This window comes from Fundulus heteroclitus, chromosome 21 (genome assembly GCF_011125445.2).
Source record: "Fundulus heteroclitus isolate FHET01 chromosome 21, MU-UCD_Fhet_4.1, whole genome shotgun sequence".
Lineage (NCBI taxonomy): Eukaryota > Metazoa > Chordata > Actinopteri > Cyprinodontiformes > Fundulidae > Fundulus > Fundulus heteroclitus.
Genome location: NC_046381.1, coordinates 4,716,229 through 4,740,816, shown reverse-complemented (window position 1 = coordinate 4,740,816; position 24,588 = coordinate 4,716,229). Strand labels below are relative to the sequence as shown.

Here is a 24,588-nt window from a genome sequence, read left to right as displayed (position 1 = left end):
AATCTGGGTGTAGCGATGGACTCAGACCTGAACATTAAAGGGACACATAAAGTCGGCCTTCTATCACCTGAAGAACATTTCCAGGATTAAAAGACTAATGTCTCAGGAAAAACTCATCCATGTGTTTATCTTTAGTCGCGTTGATTACTGCAACGGTACCTTCACAGGTCTGGCCAAAACAAAAATCAATCAGACAGCTGCAGCTGATCCAGAACGCTGCTTCTCACGTTCTCACTAAAACCAGGAAGCTCAGAGAATAGACTTTAAAATACTTCTGTTAGTCTATAAATCACTGAACTGCTTAGCACCAAAAACATATTAAAGACCTCCAGATCACTGAGATCTTCTGGTTCTGGTCTACTCGGCATACCCAGAACCAGAACCAAACACGGAGAAGCAGCATTCAGCTTCTATGCTCCACAAATCTGGAACAAACTCCCAGAAAACTGCAAAACAGCCGATACACTGAGTTCCTTTGAATCAAGACTGAAAACTTACCTGTTTAGAGCTGCTTTTGACCCATAATAACAGGAACATTAATCAACATATTTGAGGTGTATTGATGTTTTTTTCACTTGATACAATTTAATGTTTGTTACTAGTTTATGATGTTTTTATGTTTTCATGATGTAAAGCATTTTGATCCCCCTTGCTGCTGAAATGTGCTACTTGACTTGACTTAAAATTCTTGTTTTGTCATAGCAATGGTTACCTTCAAAGAAGAAATGCTAATTCTATGGCAGCTGTATAGCAATATGTTAAACTATTTCTTATTTCATATATAATTCATGTAAACTCCTCGAAGATATTAAAACTACACAACTCAAATTTTGTGTGTTTTAATGTGATTCAGAAAGTTTTATTGCCAATTTAAATGTCAGATCCATCTTCTGCAGAAAAGTTTTGCTAGGCTGATGTTCGCAGCTGCAGCGGATCTTTTCAATTCAACTTTATTTATATAGCGCCAATTCATGATACATGTCATCTCAAGCCACTTTCCAAAGTCAAATTCAATCAAATTATACAGGTTGGTGAGAAAGTTTCCTCTCTAAGGAAACCCAGCAGGTTGCATCAAGTCTCTCCAAGCAGCATTCACTCCTCCTGAAAGAGCGTAGAGCCACAGTGGACAGTCGTCTGTATTGTCCATGGCTTTGCAGCAATCCCTCATACTGAGCATGCATGAAGCAACAGTGGAAAGGAAACTCCCCTTTAACAAGGAGGAAAACCTCCAGGAGAACCAGAACCAGGCTCAGTGTGAACGCTCATCTGCCTCGACCCACTGGGGCTTAGAGAAGACAGAGCAGAGACACAGAAAGCACAGAAGCTCACATTGATCCAGGAATACTTTCTATGTTATATGGTAATAGCGGATGATCTGCCTCCCCTGGATGATGTCACAGGTAACAGAACGCCAGACTAGGTGTACCTTCTATGAAGAAAAACAAAATTACAGAACAAAAAAATTAAAAGCTAAAATGACAACAAACAATGCAAAATGGAGAACAGTAGGAGAACTCAGCAGAGTGAGAAAATAAAACTATGAAAGCATGTGTGGTATACCCATCTGTTTTTCTGACATACTGGGGCAGTTGGACATCTAAAATCCACTTTAACAAAGCAGAATAATTGAAAACAACTGCTAACGTGTCATGATCTGGCTGTCCAAGGAAGTTCACCCTGAAAGCAGATCCCATTTTTTGAATAAGTTAGACTGGAGTAGAGACGGAGGAGTAGAAGAAGACATGTATGTTGAACATGAAAACATGTTGCGTTTTGTATGAGAGATGAAACATCTTCAAGAAACGGAAGACTTCCAGTTGCCTTCTACCTAAACTTTTAGGATTATCAGGTCCTGGGTGATGGAGAGTCTACACAAGCGTGGAGACTGCGACGTGTCTCCAAAAACAAAACAAAAAAAAATGTCATCATGGGGCCTACAGCAGCTTCTCACTACTGGTAAAGTCAAAGTAAGGTTAATGGGGTTAACTTTTAGTTGAGATGTAAAAGGAGGAAATCTTTTTCTAAGAAAACCATGAAGGTCAGGCCAAGGTGTACCTTGGAGAACATAGACTAGGACTTCTGGAATAACATTTGTTGGACAGATGGGTCTAAAACGTATTTATCTAGGTCACAGAATAGATTATTTGGGCATAAACTAAAACCCCGTAATCTGGGAAAATAATCCCAAAACAACTGTAAAGCATGGTGGTGGTCTTTTCCCTCTGTTAAAAAGCACATTTTTGTGTATATATTTTGCTTAACGAGTAAAACTAGGTTAATATTTGATATTTAGCTGTGATTAAATCATGTTTTTCAGACACAAATCAATAAGATTAGACATTGGTATGTGAAAATTCCTCAATAGAGCTGAATATTTAATCGGGTGTACATTAAATAGTCAAGAACTTTGCAATATGCTTATTAAAGTTTTCTAATTGGACTGTAAAGACCTTTCATGTAACCTTGGTTATTTCAGCTTTCCAGGACAAGGAATTTAGAATTATAAGCAGTTTTTCTTTGATTTACATCCTGTTCAAAGAATCTCTCTCATTCCTTGAAATCGCAACCTTGAAAATTCTTTAAAAAAGTGGGCTTAGTGCAGTTAAAGCATGGCACATTAACTGAGGAAAGGGTGGTTAAATTAGTTTATTGCCCAAAATGAATAAACATAACAACACAAAGGGCTTAGAAAGAAAATAAAAAAAATAAAAAATCACACAACATGAAGTCTGACGAGGCACAAAAGTGTCTAAAAGAAGTAATATATCATCGAATAAAACACAGGAAGGTAAACGGATTTAAAAGATGGATATTTTGATAAACGATTTAATAAGCTGTCAACATATAGACAGATCAGCATAAAGCAGAAATGAAACACAAAAAGGAAAAAACACAGACTCAGCCTGAGGCATCAATTATTTTGTGGTTTGTCTATCAGAAAAAAAACAGTAATCTTCCCACCATTGCTCATTTTTAGACAAAAAACAATCATATAAACTGTCTTTCAAAAGTTTTCACAGTCTTTGAACCTGTCCACATATTGTCACATTACATTACAGCCAGAAACCTCAACATATTTTATTGGGATTTTATTTGTTAGACCGATACAAACTTGAGCTTAGCTCTTGATTATAAGGTAGCCCATGGTAACTCTGGAGGAGCAGCAGAGATCTACAGCTCAGGTGGGAGTTTGTATGGCAATGGATGAACATCAATGCTTTCATTGTGTCTTGCTGTTGTTGCTTTGTCTGTTTTAGTTTACTATGTACCTTGTTTGTGTCTGAATAAAGGTCTTTGATATAAGAGTGGCAAGAAGAGAGCTATAAGAAGCCGTGTTCACAGTTTACCGCGGGCCTTGAAAATATGTTCAACATACATGTTAGGCCAGTGACTAAAGTGTCCTAAACTCTGGTTTATGCTTGATGCATGGAAATGAGATGTGCGGACGCAACGTTTGCTGCAATAATGCTCTGTGTGGCTTTTCCTCCAAAGTAGCGTTGTCTTCCTAGACTCTAGAGGGCAGCGTTGTGCTACTATGCAAGTGCACTACACCAGACTACACATAGAAGTAGAAAACAAGTTTTTTCCTTACGTTTTAAAGCCTCTCACATTCTTCTTCTGTCCATTTCTGCCCAGGAATTGTTAACTTGTTGATCACGGGGATCTTTATGGGCCGACTCATTTATGAGTCGGATTTATGATTTATGAACTTCCACATGGTGCGCAGAGCAGAAACATTTGCAGTGGAAGTCAAAATGACGTTACTATACCCATCAGGGACACGGATGTGTCGAGCATAAACCAGCCATAGTGGCCTTAGTAAACTTTATGGCTCTATTAGTTTCATTGATTCATGGTCATTTCATGCATGCTCAGTATGAGGGATTGCTGCAAAGCCATCGACAATGCAGGTGACTATACTATGTACCTTGTTTGTGTCAGAATAAAGGTCTGTGACGTGTCCTAAACTCTGGTTTATGCTTGATGCACGGAAATGAGACGTGCGAATGCAACATCTGCTGCATTTATGCTCCGTGCGGCTTTTCCTCCAAAGTAGCCCTGTCCTCCTAGACTCTAGAGGGCAGCGTTGGTGCTCCTACACCCCACTACACGTAGAAGGAGAAAACACGTTTTTCTTTACATTGTCGCTTCATGAATGCTCAGTAGGAGAGATTGCTGCAAAGCCATCGACAATGCAGACAGCTGTTTTATCTACCTTATTTGTGTCTGAATAAAGGTCTTTGATATAAGAGTGGCAAGAAGAGAGCCATGAGAAGCCACGGGCCTTTTAGGGGACACAGCAAACGTGAGGAAGAAAGTGCTCTGGTCATATGAGACTATAAGGAAAAACTTTTATCTTGCATGCAAAACAATATGTGTGGAGTAAAACCACCCACCACCCTGAACACACCATGAAACCATGGTGGCAGCAGCATCAAGCGGTGGGGATGCTTTTTGTTGGCATATGTAGAGTCGATGCAATAAATAGAGGTCAAATAGAGGCCAGGAAGAAAACTTGTTAGAGGCTAAAAAAGCCTTGAAACTGAGACGGGAGTTAACCAACCTATAGGACAACAGTACATTGGATTAGATTTGTGTTTTGGAATGGCCTAGTCAAAGTCAAAAACTTAAATCCAGCTGAAGAGAGACATTCAGTCTGTCCCTGTCTGAGCTTAAGTTATTTTGCAAATAATGCAAAGAATTCCAGGTCAAGGAAAAAAACCTTTGCAAGGCACTGACTATGTTTATACTGAAATCACTTCTGTCTCTGCACCAGGAATCTGAGACGCCTGATAACACGGAGGATTCTTAAAGGGTTGTCCCATTTCGCCGAAAGATTGGACCTCTACCTGAGGTCAGTGCCAGGGGACTGGAGGGAGAACGAGGGTAATGAGATTCAGACCAAGTCATATAATAGTCAAGTCATATCAGTTGGCCTTTGATCTCGCCTGGCTGCCACTTTACTGCGAGGCATTGCAGAGGGTCAAGCTTATTTTAACAACTGATTTATAAATTAAGCAAATTAAGATGTTGCCACGTCCATGCTGCGCCCGAGAGTGAATTATCTTTCAGCTCAAAAAGGACCATCAAGATGGAGGCTTGGTATATATAACCTTATTTTATCATCATGAAATGTTCTTTGGTCTTTTTTTTTAATAAGCATATTATGTGGCTATATAGCTTTAATGTTGTCTCATTATCTTTGACTAGATTTTTGGGGGTATTCCAGGATTTATAACATGACATTGGTAGCTCTTTCGTCAACTACCCTTGCTTTATTCAGCTGAGTTTACTGAAGTGGATGTTTGTGGTCCTCTTCTAAGATCCAATTAAAAGCAAAAAGCATGGTTGATAAAAGATGAATACTTCAAGTCTTGTACTTTCCATTTTACCTTATTTTGTCAGTATTTTTGAAAGGATGGCATTAACGGGAGTGGTTTGAGCATTGAGCTTTAGTCCTGGAGGTTCTGGGTTCAACTCCCAAAATCCTCCCTGGGTGCTACACAGTGGCACCCCACTGCTCCCTAAGGGATGGGTTAAATACAGAGGGCAACTTTTAATGACAAACAAAGATTATTGACATTATCTATCAAGCTAGCAAACCAAATTTGTGCTATTTTTGTATTGTCTTGCAGAAAATAACTCTAAGGGTTGCAGAAGGCTCCCCCAGGTCACACTTTGGACACCACTGGAGAAAGTTAAACATTAATACCTGGAGGACCAGGAAACCCTACGTACCTTTATGTGCAAGTTTATCAAACACTTCAGAGAACAGGACAAACGCTCGTTAGAGGCAGACGAGAACAGTGGTTGTCGTATGCAACCTGCAGAGTGATTTTAAAACCGACATTTCAATAACTTTGATGCATAATTAGCTCTCCTCCGCAGGTCAATGGAAACCCGCTCACTTCTGGAGACCGTTGACACGGGGTCGCCATTGGCAGCTCTAGACTCATTATTACACACGGCTGCATGTAAGGTTTCTGTCTCCTGTGATGAGATGATGATGGGCTAAGAGGTCCGCGGCTTTGAGGCTCAATGCCGAGCCTCAGTAATGAAGGCTAATGAAGGCAGCAGTCTATAACCCTGTCAATAACAATACGCCACTGAACTGCTGCTAACTACGCCCTCTTCATCGTCAGCATTTCCCATTTTAAAACCTGCACTGCAAAAAGGGAACTAAAAGTAAGTAAAACGTTCTTAAAATTAGTATATATTTCCTTGATTTCAGCAGCTAAATAAGACTATTTGCCAATGTAATGAGAATTTCTACCCCTAAAATAATATAATAGACATCCTGCACTTGGAATAAGGTGATGGAGATGAATTGTTCTTATTTTAAGTGCAAAAATCTTATTCAATTGGCAAATAATCTGATTTACCAGCTCATATCAATGAAAAATACGCTAATTTCGAGAGTATTTTACCTACTTTGAGTTCCCTTTTTGCAGTGTGGCTTTTCCTGAAACTTTTTTTTTATTATTATCGACACAACTCAAGAGGCAACCATTTCATTATTTCAACCATTTCATGCACCTTCACCCTTTTGTTTGGCTGTTTAATGCAGTGCAGCATAAAGTAAATAAAAATTGAAAAGGAAGCCACTTTTGTACAATAAAAAGACAGGAGAAAGATAACCAATGTGCATCATTCGATGGACCGGTGAACCGTCCAAGATGTACCTTGCTTCTCCCCTAATTTTGTCTGGCAGTTATTGAGAAAATTGGATTTACAGATATAAGGACACAACAAGAGTTGCTCAAAATGTACTCAACCGCTCATCCATCATCTTCTGTTCATTTGAGATGTAGGTAGTGGCGGGACCAGAACAAAGACTCGAGCAACACTCTAGACCAGGGGTGTCCAAACGTTTCAGCTCAAGGGCCAACATTATCAACTCAGAAATACTTGAGGGCCCAAAAATGAATAAAATAAAAGATAACAAAGAAATGTATATGTTGTGATTTTTCTTTACCTGCTCAACAAAAATATGGTCATTTTAATTAATCTAATTAGTTAGATTTTCTGTGGTAAGGGGATGTGCAAATCACTGTAAGTCCAAAGTTAAAAACAGGTTTGCTCATTCACTTTATTAAAAGATAGTCACCCAGTTTGCAAATTTTTTTAGGCACAGTTGAAAACAAACAGCTTTCTTTTTGGTCTAGCAATATAAGAACAGGACTTGGGTCGGCATTCCTTTTGCCATATTTAGCTCATTTTTACAAATTAATTCAAGACAGACTTTAGCGCCCCGAATTCTGCATTTGAGTTCAAGATCTCGGAGAGATGTGGTCCTATTCACCATTAAATTAAAAGAAAATGTAAAATGTCTGGCTATTATAAGATGAATTCCTTGGGTTGTACCTAACATTTTCATTTCTAAGATCTTTAATAACGTTTCCCTAGTTAAAAATAAAAAGTTTCCATCTGTATGAGCCATCTGTATGAGCCATCTGTGCTGGTCTTTAATGAAATGGAGTCAGGGGGAGGGGGGGCGTTCACACAAAATCAGTTTAGGGGCCGCAAATGGCCCCCATGCCGCACTTTGGACATGCCTGCTTTAGACCTTTCAATCAGGGATCTTGAGGCATTCTCAGGTCAGAAGACTTAGATTTATTTATCGCCCATACAGTCTGTTCTGGGTCCTGCCAGGAGAAATATTCAGCAGGAAGGAACCTCAAGAGTTTCATCATCAGCCATAAGAACTCCCAAAAGCCACGTAGGGGACACAGCAAACAGAAAATTATTCAAACTCCCTTATTATTCTGTATACAGAATAATATGCTTGTCAGGGAAAACACTGCATCATCCTGAACACACCACTGCCTTGATGAAACATGGAGGTGGCAGCATCATGCTGTGGGAACTCTAGGAACAGAGACGGATGGAGCTATCCTTAAAAAAAAAAACTGTTAGATGCAGTAAAAGGATCGAGACTGGGGCAGATGTTAACCTTCCCGACTCAACGACTCAACACCTGGATCCATGCTTGTACCATTGGTTGGGCACTAAGGAGAGCTTTAGTCGTACTCTGAAGAGACATCGGTATTGATCATTTCCATCATTACCAATAAGCTAATTAAGAGTGATGGTATAAGCACAGGCTGCCAAAAACAGGACGTTGCTCAAACGATTTGATATTTACCGAGGGGAGCAGGAAAAGTCCCAGTATTAACCAAACCAAACCAAGATGAAGAGCTGATGGTTAAATATTTATCTCTGGAAATGCCATAAAACGTATCGTGGCTCTGTTCGTGTTGTAAAACTGACAAGATGTGTAAATTATTAGGCTCAAAGACAAGCTGACTACAGTATCAGTCACCACAGAAGCCCATAGTGGATTTCGTGCATTTCAGTGAACGTGTTGATTACCTGAGGCTGTGAGTGTGGGAGAAAGTTTGCATCACAGATAAAGGGACAGAAACCGTCTGAAGTACAGATAAACATTCTGTTGCTGCAGCTGTTTTAACCACACGGCGGCCACGCTGGATTTTAACCTCTTTCCCTCTTCCAATTCTGACCTAAGGGAACATTCTTGTTTATTTTGCAAGTAAAATGGTGAGAATTTAGACGCACAGCTAAACCATATAATCCAAAACACCGTGTAGTGCCAGAGGATAAGAAGATCAAGAGGGTGACTTCCCAGTGGTGAACAAAGACCTGGAGGAAGCCCAACCTCAACGCTGGGTTCAGATTCCCAAGATCTCAATGTGATGTTTCAGAACGAGCATTTACTGGACATTTTATTCATTAAAACAGGTTGTTTTCTATTTTCTTTAAAGGCATACTATGAAACGTTTTTCAGTTAATTAATGTGTTCCATACCGTTTTGGATGATTAAATGAGTAATTTCAGGTCGAACAAAGGTTTTCTCGGCCGCCCTGGTGGTCTGTGGGGGAAATACCGTACTTGCAATTGCAGGAGCAGGAGTCTCGTGCAAGACCGCGAGAGTCGGTCTTGCTTTACGGCGAGAACTCCATGTGTTTTTGCCCTGCCATTCACTATATGCACGCGCGAAAGCAACAAAGAACCGCGTGTTAACGTCAAATAAACATGCAAGCATATCCATTTTTTTTAATTATTATTATTATTATTATTTTTATATATTTTTTTTTTAATGTTGGCGAGGCGGTAGCGTGAGTTTGGCGAGGCGGCCGCGGCCGCAGCCGCCTCGCCAAGATAGCGCTGCAGTAAACCCTGATGTTCATACCTTCACTGTGTTAGTCATTGTTTGTACTGCCGTTTTTTCCACTTTTCGTTGCGTTCGCCTGTCTGCTAAGCTCAAAACAACCGCGCCTGGCTTGACGGAGAAACCAGAACAGCTGAGCATCTTTATGACAGTGCACTTTTACTTTCGCCCTCTGGGGGGAGCCTCGCTGGAAATTCAACCCCGGTTTGCATAGTATACCTTTAAGACGGAAGTGCAGATTACATGGCATCAAGTCATCCTTACACGGTCAAGACTTGCTAAAGTTCAAACTGAGCAGCGACTTTGTATGAAACATGGTCATTAAGGACCTGCAGGCTGGCCTGAGTATTTCAGAAACTGCTCATCTATTGGGATTTTCACACACAACCATCCATGTGGGCCACAAAAAGCTGTCCATAAAGGAGAAAATATGTACACAGCAGCCATTTAGTGCTTGAAAATGCCTTGCTGGTGTCAGAAGAAGTCAGCGCAGACTGCTTTTAGATGACAGAGAGGCAACAGTAGCTCAGATGGTCACTTCGTCCAACTGAGGTAGGAGGAACACCATCTCTGAACGCCCAACAACCTAAACTTTGAAGCAGATGGGGCTACAGCCGTGAAACACCACAACGGAGAACCTCTCTTATAGTCTTACAACAGGAAACCGAGGCTACAGTTCACACAGGGTCACCAGCAGTGGACCATGACGTGTTAGAAAAACCTGATGAATCACAGTTTAAGCTACCAGTCAAATGGTTAAAGTCAGCATTTGACGTAGACAACATTAAAGCATGGGTCCCTATGCCTTGTATCAATGGTCCAGCCTGCTGGCAGTGTAATGGTGTGGGGATATACTTTCCTAATTTCCTAATAAATTGAAGTATTTTGTCATTCAACGGCTATTTCTGCAAATTATGCGCCCTTAACGCCGTAGATTCAGACGCTTCTTAATCTCCTGGTGGCTTTAACGGGTTGAGGCGTCAGATGGTGTAGCGTTTAGGATCAGACAAAACTGAGCGATGGCAGCTCCAATGCGTGCATCACGAAGATGTCAAACCCGATTCTCCGGTCACGGCATTTCCCTGATTTCAGGTTTGCCTCTTTGAAATGTTTGAAGCCCTGTTCCTGGCTCTCCTGTCAGCTGGGCAGCCGGCGATCTGATTATGCAGACCTGATTGAGGCTTTTGATGATTTAGTTAAGGTCACAGATAAGGTAGTGCGCTGGCGGTGTGCCTTTCACTCACATCTAAATTGGATTTTTCTTATCTCAAATCATTTAGTCCTTTTTTAACACAGGCAGGTCTGGTTTAGAGATTTAAGACTCACTTCGTTGGAACCCGCGATTGTTTCGATCTGCAGAAGCTCACCTGTCTGACGGCGTGCAGGAGCTTGCCGTAGGAGTAGACGATCACGGCGAAGGGTAGGGCAAGGCAGAAGGTGAAAAGGCTGATGATGTAGGAGATGTTGTTTGGAGTCTGGGTCTTCCAATCAACAGAGCAAGTGGTGCCGGGCCCCTCGGGGCCGTATCTGCTCCAGCCTAGCAGCGGGGGCACCGTCCAGGCCACGGAGTAGAGCCACGAGAAGCAGATCCCTCCCAGCGCTGGCCGGAAGTCTCTGCCGTCGGCCATGTTGGGCGACATCATGGTGCAGTAGCGCTCGTAGGACAGAACCGCCAGGGAGATCAGGGAGACGATGCCTGAGGGAGGTGGACAAGACACACATGAAGAAAACGCAGAGCTGATGTGGTTCCTGCAGCGTTTTTTTTTTTCTGAAGTGGGTAAAGTTTGACTATAAAACCTGTAAATACCAGAAAAGGAGATGGATGGATAGATTGATGTTTCTTTTATGGGACGATATAGAGAATTACAAACATTTCCCATATCCTATGTTCCTTTCCAGATGCAGGAAACACTTGTATCAATTAAAACCAAAAAAAAGGTAAAAAACAAAGCAACTGGACTTGTGTTTTCCGTAGTTGAAGACGTTTCGCTTCCTCTCCAGGAAGCTTTCTCAATTCAAAAAGTCTGGAGTAATGATGAGTACCAAGCTTTATACTACTGTCCAAACAAAGGCCTTGTAATGGCTTAGATAACATGCAAATACAACAGAAACAGGACCACCCCTTAGTAATGGGCGGTCGTTAAAATCATTAAGCCAACAGATTGAACCAAAACTGGTCCACTTCTCTGTAACGAGGAGTCGTTAGGGTTGTTATTGGCCTGGCTTGCAGGAACAATGTTTTGATCACCCGAATGAGGGTGAGAATTGAGGTGATGATTAGCCGCAATTATTCCTATAGCTGTATTATAGGTTTTTGAGAGTTAGAACCTAAGGCCCCCTCCTCTGTTAAGGTTGGTTTCTCTCTCTTAACGTAGATGGCATTAAGAGAGAGAAACCAACCTTAAACAATTGAGAAAGCTTCCTGGAGAGGAGGCGAAACGTCTTCAACTACGGAAAACAAGTCCAGTTGCTTTGTTTTTTACTTTTTTTGGAATGACCATAACCTGGATGACTGAGAATCTTCACCAGCAGATCAATTAAAACGTATTAATATGACTTTCAGAAGAAAAAAAAATTATGAAAACGAGTCAGTTTCCAAGTGAGTGATTGAGAATTACTCAGACTGAAAGTGACGTTGATTTCCCACTTGGTAAGATGTCGGGACACCTTTCATAAAGCTGTTTTTTTTCTCAACATATGCAGACGTGCACCACCTTTTCTTCTCTCTCCAGCATCTCTGCTGAAATTTATTTCTTTACTTTATTTACAAGACTGATTCATACAAAGTAGAAAATGCTCCATTTATGGAAGGTGATTCCACAAATAAACCTTTAATGTCGTGTATTACACTGTACTCGGCTGCAAACGTACAATTCTGTGCTATTTTAGTACCATGAAACATTTATGAACAGTTATTCTGCGCAAATATCCGCTTTAGGATAGATTAGCCAATTAAAACCCCTTCAGTGTGTTGGGTTTACCTCGGGCTATTTTCATTTCGCAGGGTTGCACAACACAAATGTTTAGGAACCCCTGAGAGGTTTTAGCTCTTGGTAATCATTTACTAAATGTCTCAGAAATTAACAAAACACATAGCTTGCTCAGTGCCATTACTTAGACAAAAAAAAAACATTGATAAATGTCATGACTCCTCCAACCCTGCTGTAACAGTCCGTTGAACTCTTAGAAAAACCAAATACCTGCGGTTCACAAAGCTGCAGGAGGTTATTCAGTTACATAAAACTTTTATAATACTTTCTAAATACCATCTATTGTATTCTAACAAACAGCGGGAGTCCAGTCAAGGTACTTCTTTTCCAAAAGAAATCAGAACCCTGCTAGGCTAAAGAAAATGTTTTTGTGTTTTTATTTTGCCGCAGCATTGTTTTAATCAAACCTTCACACGTTTCACCGTATGTGGGCATGTAAACTAATTACCCATTCATACTTAACTAATTACTCGCATTAGGACACATCAAGCCACCTTTTTGCAGTTCTTTTTAATAGATGACTGTTAACTAATGAGCATATTCAGAGGTAATTGTCGCTGAAGTAGCATTAGTCTTTAATCAACGCATAAAGGCTGAAGTGCTGATCCAGAGGCACTTTACCTCGACTCTGCAGGGTTTTCAGACTCCGAGGTCTTTAATCACAGATATTCACCTAACCTCTGTGCCAAATGGAGGGTGATGATTGGCTATAAATACGCTGACTTTACAGGGTGTAAGTAGGCGGAGAACAAGATCTGAAGGAGAAAAATGAAAGTTTATGTATTTCAAAACTAAAAACTGCTCTTGTTAGGGGTCCTGGCTACACTTTCTATTTTTTTTCTCCCAGCATTTGGGCCCAAATAACACAAGAAACATGTAGTGCCATCTGCTCTCCGTCCGGTTATTTTTATATTTTTAACTGCTCCTGTCCACTTTTAGCAAAACATTGCTTTAATTTTGAATAATTAGCTACAACAGCAGTTTATTATGTTCTCACCCTTTTTACAGTGTTTGATCCAAATGATAAGTATGACGTTTCTGAAAAAACTGAACTGCAGCTGAAGCTTCTGCTCTTCTGTTAATTATGTAATAGTTTCCATTTCCCCCATGCAGCCCTGCTTTAGTTTATAGAAACTCAGAATAATATTGCAACTTAACACAATTTTTTATTTTATATCCAAATGTTAGAGAACGCTAACTTTAGACAGATTAATATAACTGAGTCTTGTACTGCAGTTGTTTTAATCTTTTTATTGATTTTAACTCATAACAGTGAAATCTATTTCACATTGGCATCTTAATAAGCTTGAACATGAAGGGGAAACTATATCTTCGGGTGTTTTTAGCTACCATCTGTTGATAGAACCAAGCAAAAAGATCTCAGATCTACTGAACAGAAGAAAATCGACTTTATTTTTGAAGCACCAGACTTTTTTTTTTTTTTCTTTTTTTTTTACTCAAGTAGATAAAGGCAGACAGTAAACATGAACAAATTGAAAGGTTTCTGAGTGGCAAACAAGGACCAGGAAACTAATGCTTTAAACCTGGTTTGAGATTCATGCATGGTCCATTATAGGAGCAGTTTAAAGGCATCAGTTTCTAAACGGGATGGATCCAAGAAATTAAATTCTCCCTGACCATAGATGGGCTGGTGAGAAGCTTTTTTTATTTATGAAAATATCAATGGATCAAAGAATACACCACAACTAAGCACCACCAACGACACTCATCGATGTGGAAGTTGTTACTGTAAGAAGAAGACTTAGATTTAGATATCGGAGTGATGTAAAAAGGAAAAACTCTTTTCTATAGAGATATGTCTGCTGTTCATTTAAGCTGCGGGAGAGCGAGAGAGAGCAAGACTTCAGCAGATGTCACGAAGGCTTGAAGGAGCACAACAAAGTCGCTATGTTTTATTTATTTTTTTCACTTTCAGCCTCTCTCAACGATGGACCGTGCTAGAGTTGGAACTTTGTCAGCCTTTTGGAAAGAGTATTGAAAGGGACTTCAAACCAAAACATTGCAGTTCCACTAGATCACAACTGACTGATTTAAATGTGAAAGGAAAGGCATCAAAAATCATGATATGTCCCCTTTAAGCTTGGGAGGAATTGCCAGAATTAATGGACTAAAGCTGAAGAGGACAATGATCCAAAGCGCACCACCAAGTTCACATCTAAAAATCTTAAAAAAGAGGAAGGCTTTGGAGTGTCTAATCACAGTTTTGACGTAAGTCCAGTCAAAATACTCGGGCATGACCTCAAACAGGCCATCATCGCTCAAACCCTCTCCTGTTCAACCAAATTAAAGACCATACTACAGCGAAGAAGAGCAGGTCGACATTCCAGCAGATGGATATAAATTTAAAAGACCCATTTCCAGTTATCACACTCTTTATTTTGCCAAGAGTGCCACAGCCAGTTATTAGGTTTACATGATTTAACAAGTAAGGCAATTACTTTTCCCATAAGGCCCAGTGTGTTTGGATGGAGGTGGCGACCTGATGGGGGTTTTCTCACCAGCTTACACACCCTGACGACGCTCCAGAAAACGGGAGGAAGAATACCATCGCTTTATTAAAAAGACAAACAGAAAAGATGACAGGAATTCATTTTGCTATTAATGGGTAAACAAATTGGAGAAAAACATACTTTAAAACTTTGCCACAGCCGCGCTAAAACGGGAGCTCTGTGTTCTAAAGGTTTGTTATCTCAGCGGCGGACGGTTTTCCATTAATTTTTTTTGCGACGATTGCAGCGTTTGTACCCACAGCCTGGTGGGAATATGGGTCCCTAATGCTGGCTCTGATTCAAACATGGCCCACTTTGATTCTCCTCCATGCATTTTAATGGGCTTTTTACCCAAGGCCTGATTCTCCATCGCCCAGCTCAGGTGAGGTGTGGAATAGATTTATGGGGGGAAACGAATGACCTAATGTCCCAGGACCGATTCAGCAGAGGAACTAAACAATCGTTCATTCTCGCTGCTTCTTGTTCCGGTTTTATCTCCACCTCCTTTCTGATGTTTTCTTTCTCTCCCCCTCTCTCTCTCTCTACATTCTTTCTGTTTAAGACACTGATTGTAGTTCCACCAAATCAGGTCATTTGTCAGTGCTTCCCTGTTGCTGCTTCTTCAGCATAATCTTACAACCATCTCCTGTAAGTAATGGGTTTAGCGTAACCTGATTGATTCGCTGTCATAAAAACATTGATTTTGTAAGCAAAATAGGGTTGGAGGATTAGGTAATTCTAATTTTAACAGCTAGATTTGTCTTTGTACCAAGTAAAACCAGTCAGTAAAGGAGTGAATCATAAAAAAAAAAAAGATTTAGCTGCTGAATAATCCTCTGATAATTGCTACATGACTGTGTATTCTCATTCCTTACAGCCTGACTGTTGTAAAAAAAAAAAAAAAAAACTATCAGAAATAGCAAGTCTGTAAGTCCTAAAAGGATTCAAGGATTTTTTTATTGTCATACCAGCTCACATTTAGATGTTTGTGGGACGAAATTAGAACTCAGATCCCGATCCAATAAATATAGATATGTAATTAGGTTAAAAGTGAGAGCTGTATTTAGTCCACTGAGACTAAAACTGACATTAAAACTGACACAGTATGAGAGAGAAAAGTGTGGGAAGAAGAGAAACATGTAACGGTCCCTTTGTGAGTATAAAACCAAAATCTTAAGGTCATCCTTGTTCAAATTATGTACCCACGCAATCCTGTTTGAAAGCACATTTAAGTTTCCGTCTGATCTCCCATCATTTTCACGCTGCTGCATGAACTCCTAGCTATATTCATTCAAAAGCAGCAAAATCCCAAAAAGGAGCATTGTTGTTGTTTTCAGTGGACTGAAAAGCTTCCCCTGTAACAGTTTAAGAAAATATCAGCAACAAATACATTTCCAGTCAGACCTCATCTTAGACTCAGCATTATTAGGATTATTATGTTTATTTCCGGTTTGAATTAATGGTGTGCGACATCTATATACTTTAATAGTTCAATGCTTATTTTCTGTGATTTCTCCAGATTAAAAGAACGTTCCTATCAGCTTGTCTGTTTTAGTTTCCAGATTTCTCATTGGGAACTCGAAAAAATATCCAGCGTGACTGTTTCTAACATCCGTCATGTGATTTTTGTCCGTTTTATGAACTGATTTTAAGCTAAAGTGATCATACGACAAAGACTTAAAGGAATATTAAAACATTCCTGAGGTTTTTTCTCCTCAGAAGTAACTTTTCTGTAAAACGGTTGAGTATATATATATATATATATATATATATATATATATATATATATATATATATATATATATATATATATATGAGGCGGGTCCCAGCTGGCATCCAAAGACCCAAACATCAAAGTCGGTAGGACAGACAGCAGTTATCTCCTCTGTTTCGTCACAGCGATGGGGCTCAGTTTTAAGCGCTACGGGCCGACAGAGAGATAACGAGCCGGACTGTTATCTGGTGTTTCTCTGCTAACACTGAACTGGAAGAGAACAGATGCGGAAACGAGGAATTCAAACCCTCCCCCCTCTCTCCCCATTAGATCAGACAGTTTCAGAGGTGGGTAGAGTAGCTAAACATTGTACACAAGTACTTTGAGAGTTTGTTTTTACTCAATGAAAAGTAAAAAGTAGTCAGCCAAGAAATGACTTCAGAGTAAAGCAGTATTCAGTGAGAAGGCTACTCAAGTACTGAGTAACTAATTACAACAGCTGATCATTTAATATTTAAAAATGATGTAATCGGACAGACAAAAATACAAGGTTATGTGCAAATTCTGGCATTTTAAAGACAAAAATCAAAGAATAAAGAGCAACATTATTGCAAAATAAATTCAGGCAGAATTAAAACTTGAAAGCAATACTTAGAGCATTAATATGCAGTATGTTAGAACAGTTCAAAGTACTTACAATAACAATATCTGTTTACTGTACGTGATTAGACCTCCAAATGGCTCAATGAGATCAGCAGATAGAAAATAACATTAAAATAAGGAAGCTCATGTACAAACAAGAAGTCTCACTTTAACATAAACTCCAGGTTTTTGTCTCTCTGGTGCATTTTTGGTTAAAATGACTTCTTTATTCATGAGGTTACTCACAATAGGTGGAGTAGCCAGAAATTTTACTCAGGTAAGAGTAGCTTTATGGGAGTAATACGACTCAGGTAAAAGTAAAAGTACAGTGCAGTGCAGTAAAACTACTGCTAAATGTACAGTTTATTCAAAAAGTTACTCAAGTAAATGTAACCGAGTAAATGTAACTAGTTACTACCCACCTCTGACTACCGGCCTTTTTACACAACGCTTCATGAAAGTCTGATGAGCTCCGGACAACAACCAGACCGCAGGTTCTTAGACACTCTGATCTCCTTCAAAACAACAGCGGCAATAATAAAAAAAAAAGCAAATAGAGGATGTGCTGAAGTTAAAGGTTAGATTTGTCTGACACTTTCAGTCTGAGGTTGTGCCATTAATTCATCAATTTTACAGCTTTTCTGACACATCTTTAGTGAGGACTCCCAATCCTTTAAACAAAGAAGAAGTCAGAGTCCCACAGTTTCCCATCCAGAAGACGGCATGGTGAGAATAAAAACAGAAAGAGGTCAAATGTTTTCAATGACATCACTGCAAAAAAAGGAACTGAAAGTAAGTAGTTTCTTAAAATGAGTGTATTTGTCCTTGACTTCAGCAGGTAAATAAGATTTACTGCCTATAATAAGTTAAGTAGAGCTACTGCACTTGAAATAAGATGATGGAGATGAGTTGTTCCTATTTTAAGTGCAAAAATCCTATTCCATTGGCAGATCAGATTATTTATCCACTCAAATCCAGGACAAATACACTAATTTTCAAGAAAATTTTACTTACTTTTAGTTCCCCTTTTTGCAGTGTTACAGTTATTCTTATTTTAATGACAGTAACCTAACCTAAATCAGCATTACTAACCCAACGTCCAGTGCTGCACGCTCCAGTAGCTCCTGAATGCAAAAAGGGAATTAAAAGTAAGTAAAATTGAAATTGAAATTGATACATCTTCCTTCATTTGAGCAGCAAAATGGGACTATTTGCCAATGGGATGAGAATTTGTACCCCCAAAATAAGATAATTAGACATCCTGCACTTGAAATAAGATGATGGAGATGAACTGTTCTTATTTTAAGTGTAGGAATCTTATCCCAATGGCAAATAGTCTTAGTTTCCTGCTCAAATCAAGGAAATATACACTAATTTTAAGACATTTTTACATACTTTTAGTTCCCTTTTTGCTGTGCTGTTGCAGGGAATCTCTCTGGAGCGGAGAACATTTCATCTGTGAATTACAGATCAGGGACGAAGAACATCAATGTTCTGATTCCAGCTTAATCCTGAGCAAAAAGAATCGTGGTTGGTGTTCCAATATCCATTTTTTACAGTTATGGTGGGATAAACTTTAACTGATATTGCTTTGCCTTTTTCTTTATTTTAGTTTTTGGAGCTGGCCTCAAACTTTTGGTTTGCATGAGCGGATATTAAACGTGTTGGGTTCCTTGGAGCATCCTTTATTTAAGAAGGCTGAATCTGCAGGCGAACAAAACTATCGGGGTTAATAAGCACAGGTTTGTCGCGCCTAATGAACACGCTGTGCCTCAATTTGAATTAGAACGAGGTGATGCTTTTCAATCTAAACCTCCTCCGTGGGCAGCAATTAAGCACAGTCGAGTCTGATCTCGCTCCTCCAAAAGATGTTAGGATCACATCCAGAATGAACGCGTAAATAAACATCATCTTGACTTCTATCAATAGCACGTAAAGCCTTTCGACCCTGCAGGACTTATCCACCACTTGGTGGCCAATTAAAGCCATCAATCACTCCCCAACTACTTCATAAATCTTTGATGTCCGTCCATCTTTTCCCAGCGTTTTGGAAAAGGCGGCGAATGCGGCGGTCCCAGGAGTTAATCTCTGAAGCGGCTCGTCTTTAACATCTTTAATCGTCTTTGATCCAGTCTCAGTTCTGACGCTCGTAGTTATTGCTTATTAATTCGGCAGTTGCTGCTGAACACTTACTATGAGAAGATTAAGGAGTTCCCCCGTGCCCCCCCCCCCCGAAAATAAACAGAAATCTTTCTCGGCTTCTTCTCTGCCTGATTTGGAGAGATCTGACGACAAGTTAGAAGATTTGAGATTATTTGAAAGCAAAAGTGCAACAAAACCAAAAAGGCCGCTTACCCTCACTGAGCTACAGTCCGGACTGCAGAACAATCATTTAAAGTTAATATTTTTAGGCCTAGAATCATGGGAATATGACAAAACCCTTTAGGGAGTCCGCTTGAACTGATTTTAAAATACCACATTTATATGTTCATGCACTTTCCTATATTTAGCTCCACCTCCCCCGTCTTCCTGTCCCAGCAGAAGAAAAGCATCCCCACTTCATCATGCAGCCACCACCGTGTTTTACAGAGTTAAAGGTAATATCCAATATAATATCCCATATAAGTTTTCTTCAACCTTTATTGTTTCGCATTTGACTGAAATTGTTAAATTTTGGTCTCATCTGTATAAACCCCCTTCCTCCAGATCTCCTACATGGCTTGTGGAAAACTGCAACAGGGCCTCTTTAGAGTTTCTTTCAGCTCTGTGCATCTCTGCAGCTCCTCCAGAGTTACCATGAGCATCTTGGCTGCCTCTCTGAAGGATGCTCTCCATGGCCCGCCTGTCATTTTTAGGTGGACGGCCGTGTCTAGACCGGTTTGCACATTACTACCATTTTCAGATCATGGGTTGAACAGAGCACTGCGAGTATTTCAGTTTTATGACATAACCGCACTTTAAACATCTGCAGAACTTCCTCCCAGACATGTCTGCCCTGTTTCCTGATCTTCCTGGTGCTGTTTATTCAGTAATGATGTCTAACAAACCCGCCGAGACCTTCACAAAACAGATGAATTCATCCTGAGATTAGATTGCTCTGCATGATATATGTTGAAGTTCTTGGTTTTCATGCGACAAAATGGGAAAAAGTTCAAGGAATTGGGTGTGAATACTTTTGTAACTGTATTCTGTGATTAGCCAAACACAGCGTGGACCATTAAATCGCATTAAATGTGTTTCCTCATGATATTCCAGGGATTCTGAAGTTTAACCTTTAACACCAAAGCTCCAGTTTTGGCTCTAAATACAACAAAGTGCCATAAGCGCAGTTTAACTACAACCAGCAACTAAGCAATAGGTAGGATGATGAAAAAGGTAAAAGTGCTGCAGAACATGGCAACCATTAGATGCTTTCTATATGCTAAACAGTTGCTTGAGAGGCATAGAAGAGAAATGCAACGCATAGCCTACCATCACAAACATAAATGTGTGGATTTTCCTAAAATATAGAAACTTTAGGGAGAAAAGACTCCGTGATAATTATGCAGCAATGCACCCGTAGCTGCTTTTAAGTCTAGTGGAGGATCTATGATGCTGTTGGCCGGTTTCTCTACCAAAGGCCCCCGGAGTCACTATAGAATATGTGGCGTAAACAACCATTTGAAATATAAAAATACTTTAAATATAGGTGGACTCAGTCAGAAAAAGGCAAATGGACCGTGGTTGGCTCTTTTAGCAGGACACTGATCCAAAACATGTGGCCGAACCAAGACAAAAATAGCTCATCATATACAAATTCAACCTTTTTCTAACACCGTCTCCAGACTTAAACCACTATATGAGACCTGTTAGAGCTGAAGAAAGCATTAGAGAGGACCCAGGTATTATCAGATTTAAAATTTGAACCCTGCATCTTCTTTTTGCAAAGCAACATTGTTCCTCTGGAGCCCCTCTGTCCATCTTTCAATAATTCTTGGTCTAATTTTTACAGTTTTTACATTTCCTATATACTGATCCTTGCATAGATTTCCACCAGAAACTCATAATGAACTATTTTTTCTTTTCTTTTTTTTTATTGAAACTAATTTAACTCATAACTGAATCTCTTTGGATCATAAAGTTTTCTTTGAATCGCCTCCAAGAAACTTACTTTTAATGGACCTCAAAAACAGCAACCTTAGCACCTGAAAGTTATTTTAATTGCCATTTTTATGTTTTTTATCTGTAGGTGCTGGTCAAGAGTAGAACGGTTTATAGCTTCCCTTTAAGCTCAGATAAAACGGATCTATTTCTAAGTTTATTTAGGCTGACGTCTCTACTTTTCATTCTTTTGATTTATTTTGTGTGTGCATATGTTCCTAGTTTCCTTGTTTATTGAACTGTAATATACCTATAGCTTTGATTTTTTTTGTAGATTACTAATAGTTTTAAATACCCTTTATATTTTATTTTGCTACTGTTGCTTCTGTGCCTGTTTTATAATTTTTTTTTGATTTAAAGAAATTGACATTTAACTTCTCCAAATTTACTAGTTCCTCACTTTCACCAATCCTAAGTGGCAATTTTTATTTAATTTGATTGATTGAAAATGTCAAGTTGTGATTGGTTTATTAATCATGTCCAAGAAAAAAAATCGTAATTAAAAATTAAATAAAAAATAAATGATTAAAAAAAGCAATTAAAATATATATTTTATCTTTCTAGTGATTTAAGAACAATTTTGCAAAAGAGAGCAATAGATGGGTGGGAACACGCTGCTTCCTCAGAGCTGCAGCTTGTATTCAGGCCCCTAGATGGTAAAACCACTAATTAATTCCTGTGCAATTACGCAAATAAAGAGAAGTCTCTATTAAAAGGCTGGAGGATCGATTGTTCCCTTAAACGTGAAATCTCTTTAAGCAGAACCAGAGAAGATCTAAGGTGAGAAGTCCGATCAGGTCAGCAGGGTCACCCCTGAGTCGCATCATCTCTCTCTCCTACGGCTTGCATCGCTCCACTGGCTGGAAAATCCACATCCAGGAGCTCCTGAGCTCCAGGGGCTACGTCAATAAACCCTGCTCAGTAATTACAGTGACTGTCCTGGAACCTGAAGGTTTACAAGTTTGATTTTATCGGGTCGGGACAACAGATTTCTTCCCACAGCCCCAGAGGATCAAGTCAGAGCTAATCTATTATACATGACTTTCAGAAAATGCCTTTTCTGTGTTTTATTTTGGTGAGCATCCCGTCTGAATGACATCATATGTCACAATGTAGCTTTGGGACTAGAGATGAACAACGACATTGGTTCTCTCTTATTAACTGAAGTTCAGCTTGCAGGCTTGGCTCAGGGCAGCAAATCACTCAACGTTGCACTTTGAACCTTTTTAGCTTTCTATTTATGACCAATTAAGTGGATTATGTTGGGTGAGCCGTGGATGGATATTTCATTTCTTCTCTTGGTTAATGCAGAAAGAGTTATCAGGGTATGTCTATTGGTTTAATCACAGCACACAACAATGCGGGTATTTTTGTTATTTTCACATTTTAACGGGGTTGATGCAGACTTTCCATACATCTAAGCTTAATTCGCCAGAGTTATGAGTCTTTTTTTCTAATTTCAAATAATAAACACAAAGGAACAATGAAGCTTAATACTGATATGTCCACAGTGGGAGCTGAAAGAGGTGAACGTTTTAGACAATGTCACAAATAAATCAAATTTTCCAATCTTTTTTCTTTTTTCCATACCCGTCCAAACTCTGGCAAATGCTTGTGTAGATTTTTATTTTTATTTTACCTGAGCAGGAAAACTGGATTACAGGTTCAAGGATAAAAAGAGTATGTGTACATGGGCCCTTTATTGGCAGATACAGAGAGCAAGATACTAACTTTCCCCCTCTAAATAAGTAGCTATAATGCAACATACTGGGAAACGTATTTCCCCCCCATTCCGTCCCCGCTCTTAAAATCTTGATAATGGAGAAGCCTCCTTACCCAGACACGCGTTGATGAAGCCGTACCAAACGCATCCAGCGCGTCCGATCAGCCACCGCCCCTGCGTGCTGGCCGCGAAGCTGAACGGGGTCCCCAGCACGCTGACCAGCAGGTCGCTCACGGAGATGCTCACCAGCAGCAGGTTCATGGGCGTGCGCAGTGCCCGGTACCGGCAGAACAGCGCCAGCACCAGGAAGTTACTGAGGAAGCCCAGAGTGCCGATGCAGCCCAGGCACACCGCCACCACCAGGTGCCCCGTCGGGCTCAGGGTGCGAGCGGACAGAGAGCCCGACACCCCTCCGTCCGCCTCCGTCGTCGCTTCTCCGGGACATCGCGCGCAGCTCAGGCTCGCGTTGGAAACGATCATACCGGGCCGAGCCGCGAAGTTTGGACCAGCGGGAACTTTGCGTCCATCGGGTCTCGGTGCGCCTCGCTCGGTCAGAGAGGAGGTGGCGCACGACGGAGTCTGCCGCTGTGGTTTGCGCGCATGATGCGCGCTCTGCGGAGAAATCTGGAAACGGGTTCCGTTCAGCGGAGCAAAAGTGCCCAATGAAGGAGGACTCGGAGAGGACACGCAGGTGTCCTGAAGGGGCCGCCCCCTCCCCTCCTTTCCCTTCAGCTATGCGCTCCTGTTGAAAGTGCGCCTCAGCTTTTATCACCAACTGCGCCTTTAACGCCCCTGGGACAAAAACTCAACAGGAGGCGGTGTTGGAGCGATGTCTGTGCCAGAGCGCGTTTGAGTGGAGCTTCAGCCTCTCGATGTGAGGGGAACAAGTCGCAGGAGATAATGAAAGGGAACAAAACGCCAGTAGACAAGGGAATCAGTCTGTGCTTGGCTTTCATCAGAGTAGATGCACGTTTCGTCAGACTGGGATGTAGTTAGGACCATGGCATGTCTTAGTGACAGGTGAAAATCATACAGCGCGGTGAAAAAAAGTATTCGCCCCCCTCATAGATTTCCACAGTTTTTTACTTTTTGTGACAAATGCTTCAAACCATAACAAATATTTTATTATCAAACAAACATAACCTAAGTAAATACACATTGCTGTTTACAAAAATTATTATTTATTTTATTAAGAGAGAAAACCAATTTCCATATCAACCTGACCCTATTTCAATGATCAGGGCAAAAATATATGAATAACTTTAATTTTCGTTGCTATTTACATTCCAGTTCTGTAGAAGAGTGTATACGACCTGGAAAGTAGAGAAGAAGTAGTTAAAAAGTCCCAGAATTCATGGGTTTATGTCTGTGCATTGCTCCGAGCAGGAGAGATAGGGGAACAAAAATGCAAAAAATGAAATAAATAAATAAATAAAAAACACCCAACATAATCTCCTCCCATTGTTCCATTAAACTTGTGTTTGCATTACAGCACAGCTGGCTGCCCTTGGAAGTTAGAAAAGCAACAATTTAAATGCCTGTTAGAGCATAAAAAATACAACTTTAAAAGACATCAGACTGTTCAGGATTTATTTGCCTGACAAATTTACTATATTGAGTGTGGTGTTTTCAGTTATGACGTTTTAACAAGCAGTAAAAACTTTCTTTTTTAAACAGGC

The 24,588-nt window shown here is 40.1% G+C and overlaps 1 protein-coding gene across 3 annotated transcripts in view; it reads right to left on the bottom strand.

Annotated features, from left to right (window-relative positions):
- The window catches only part of tmtopsb (teleost multiple tissue opsin b), a 56,401-nt gene extending 32,544 nt beyond the window's left edge, over positions 1 to 23,857 (bottom strand). For 2 of the 3 annotated variants that reach the window (XM_012876277.3, XM_036125707.1), the window contains exons 1-2: positions 23,023 to 23,857; positions 10,558 to 10,886 (exon numbers count right to left, since the gene is read on the bottom strand). In XM_012876277.3, coding sequence (XP_012731731.2) covers positions 10,558 to 10,886; positions 23,023 to 23,389 — 696 coding nt within the window. In that variant the 5' untranslated portion in view covers positions 23,390 to 23,857. The remainder of the gene's footprint in view (positions 1 to 10,557; positions 10,887 to 23,022) is intronic. The other variant, XM_036125708.1, reaches the window with a different exon arrangement.
- Between the last annotated feature and the right edge of the window lie 731 nt (positions 23,858 to 24,588).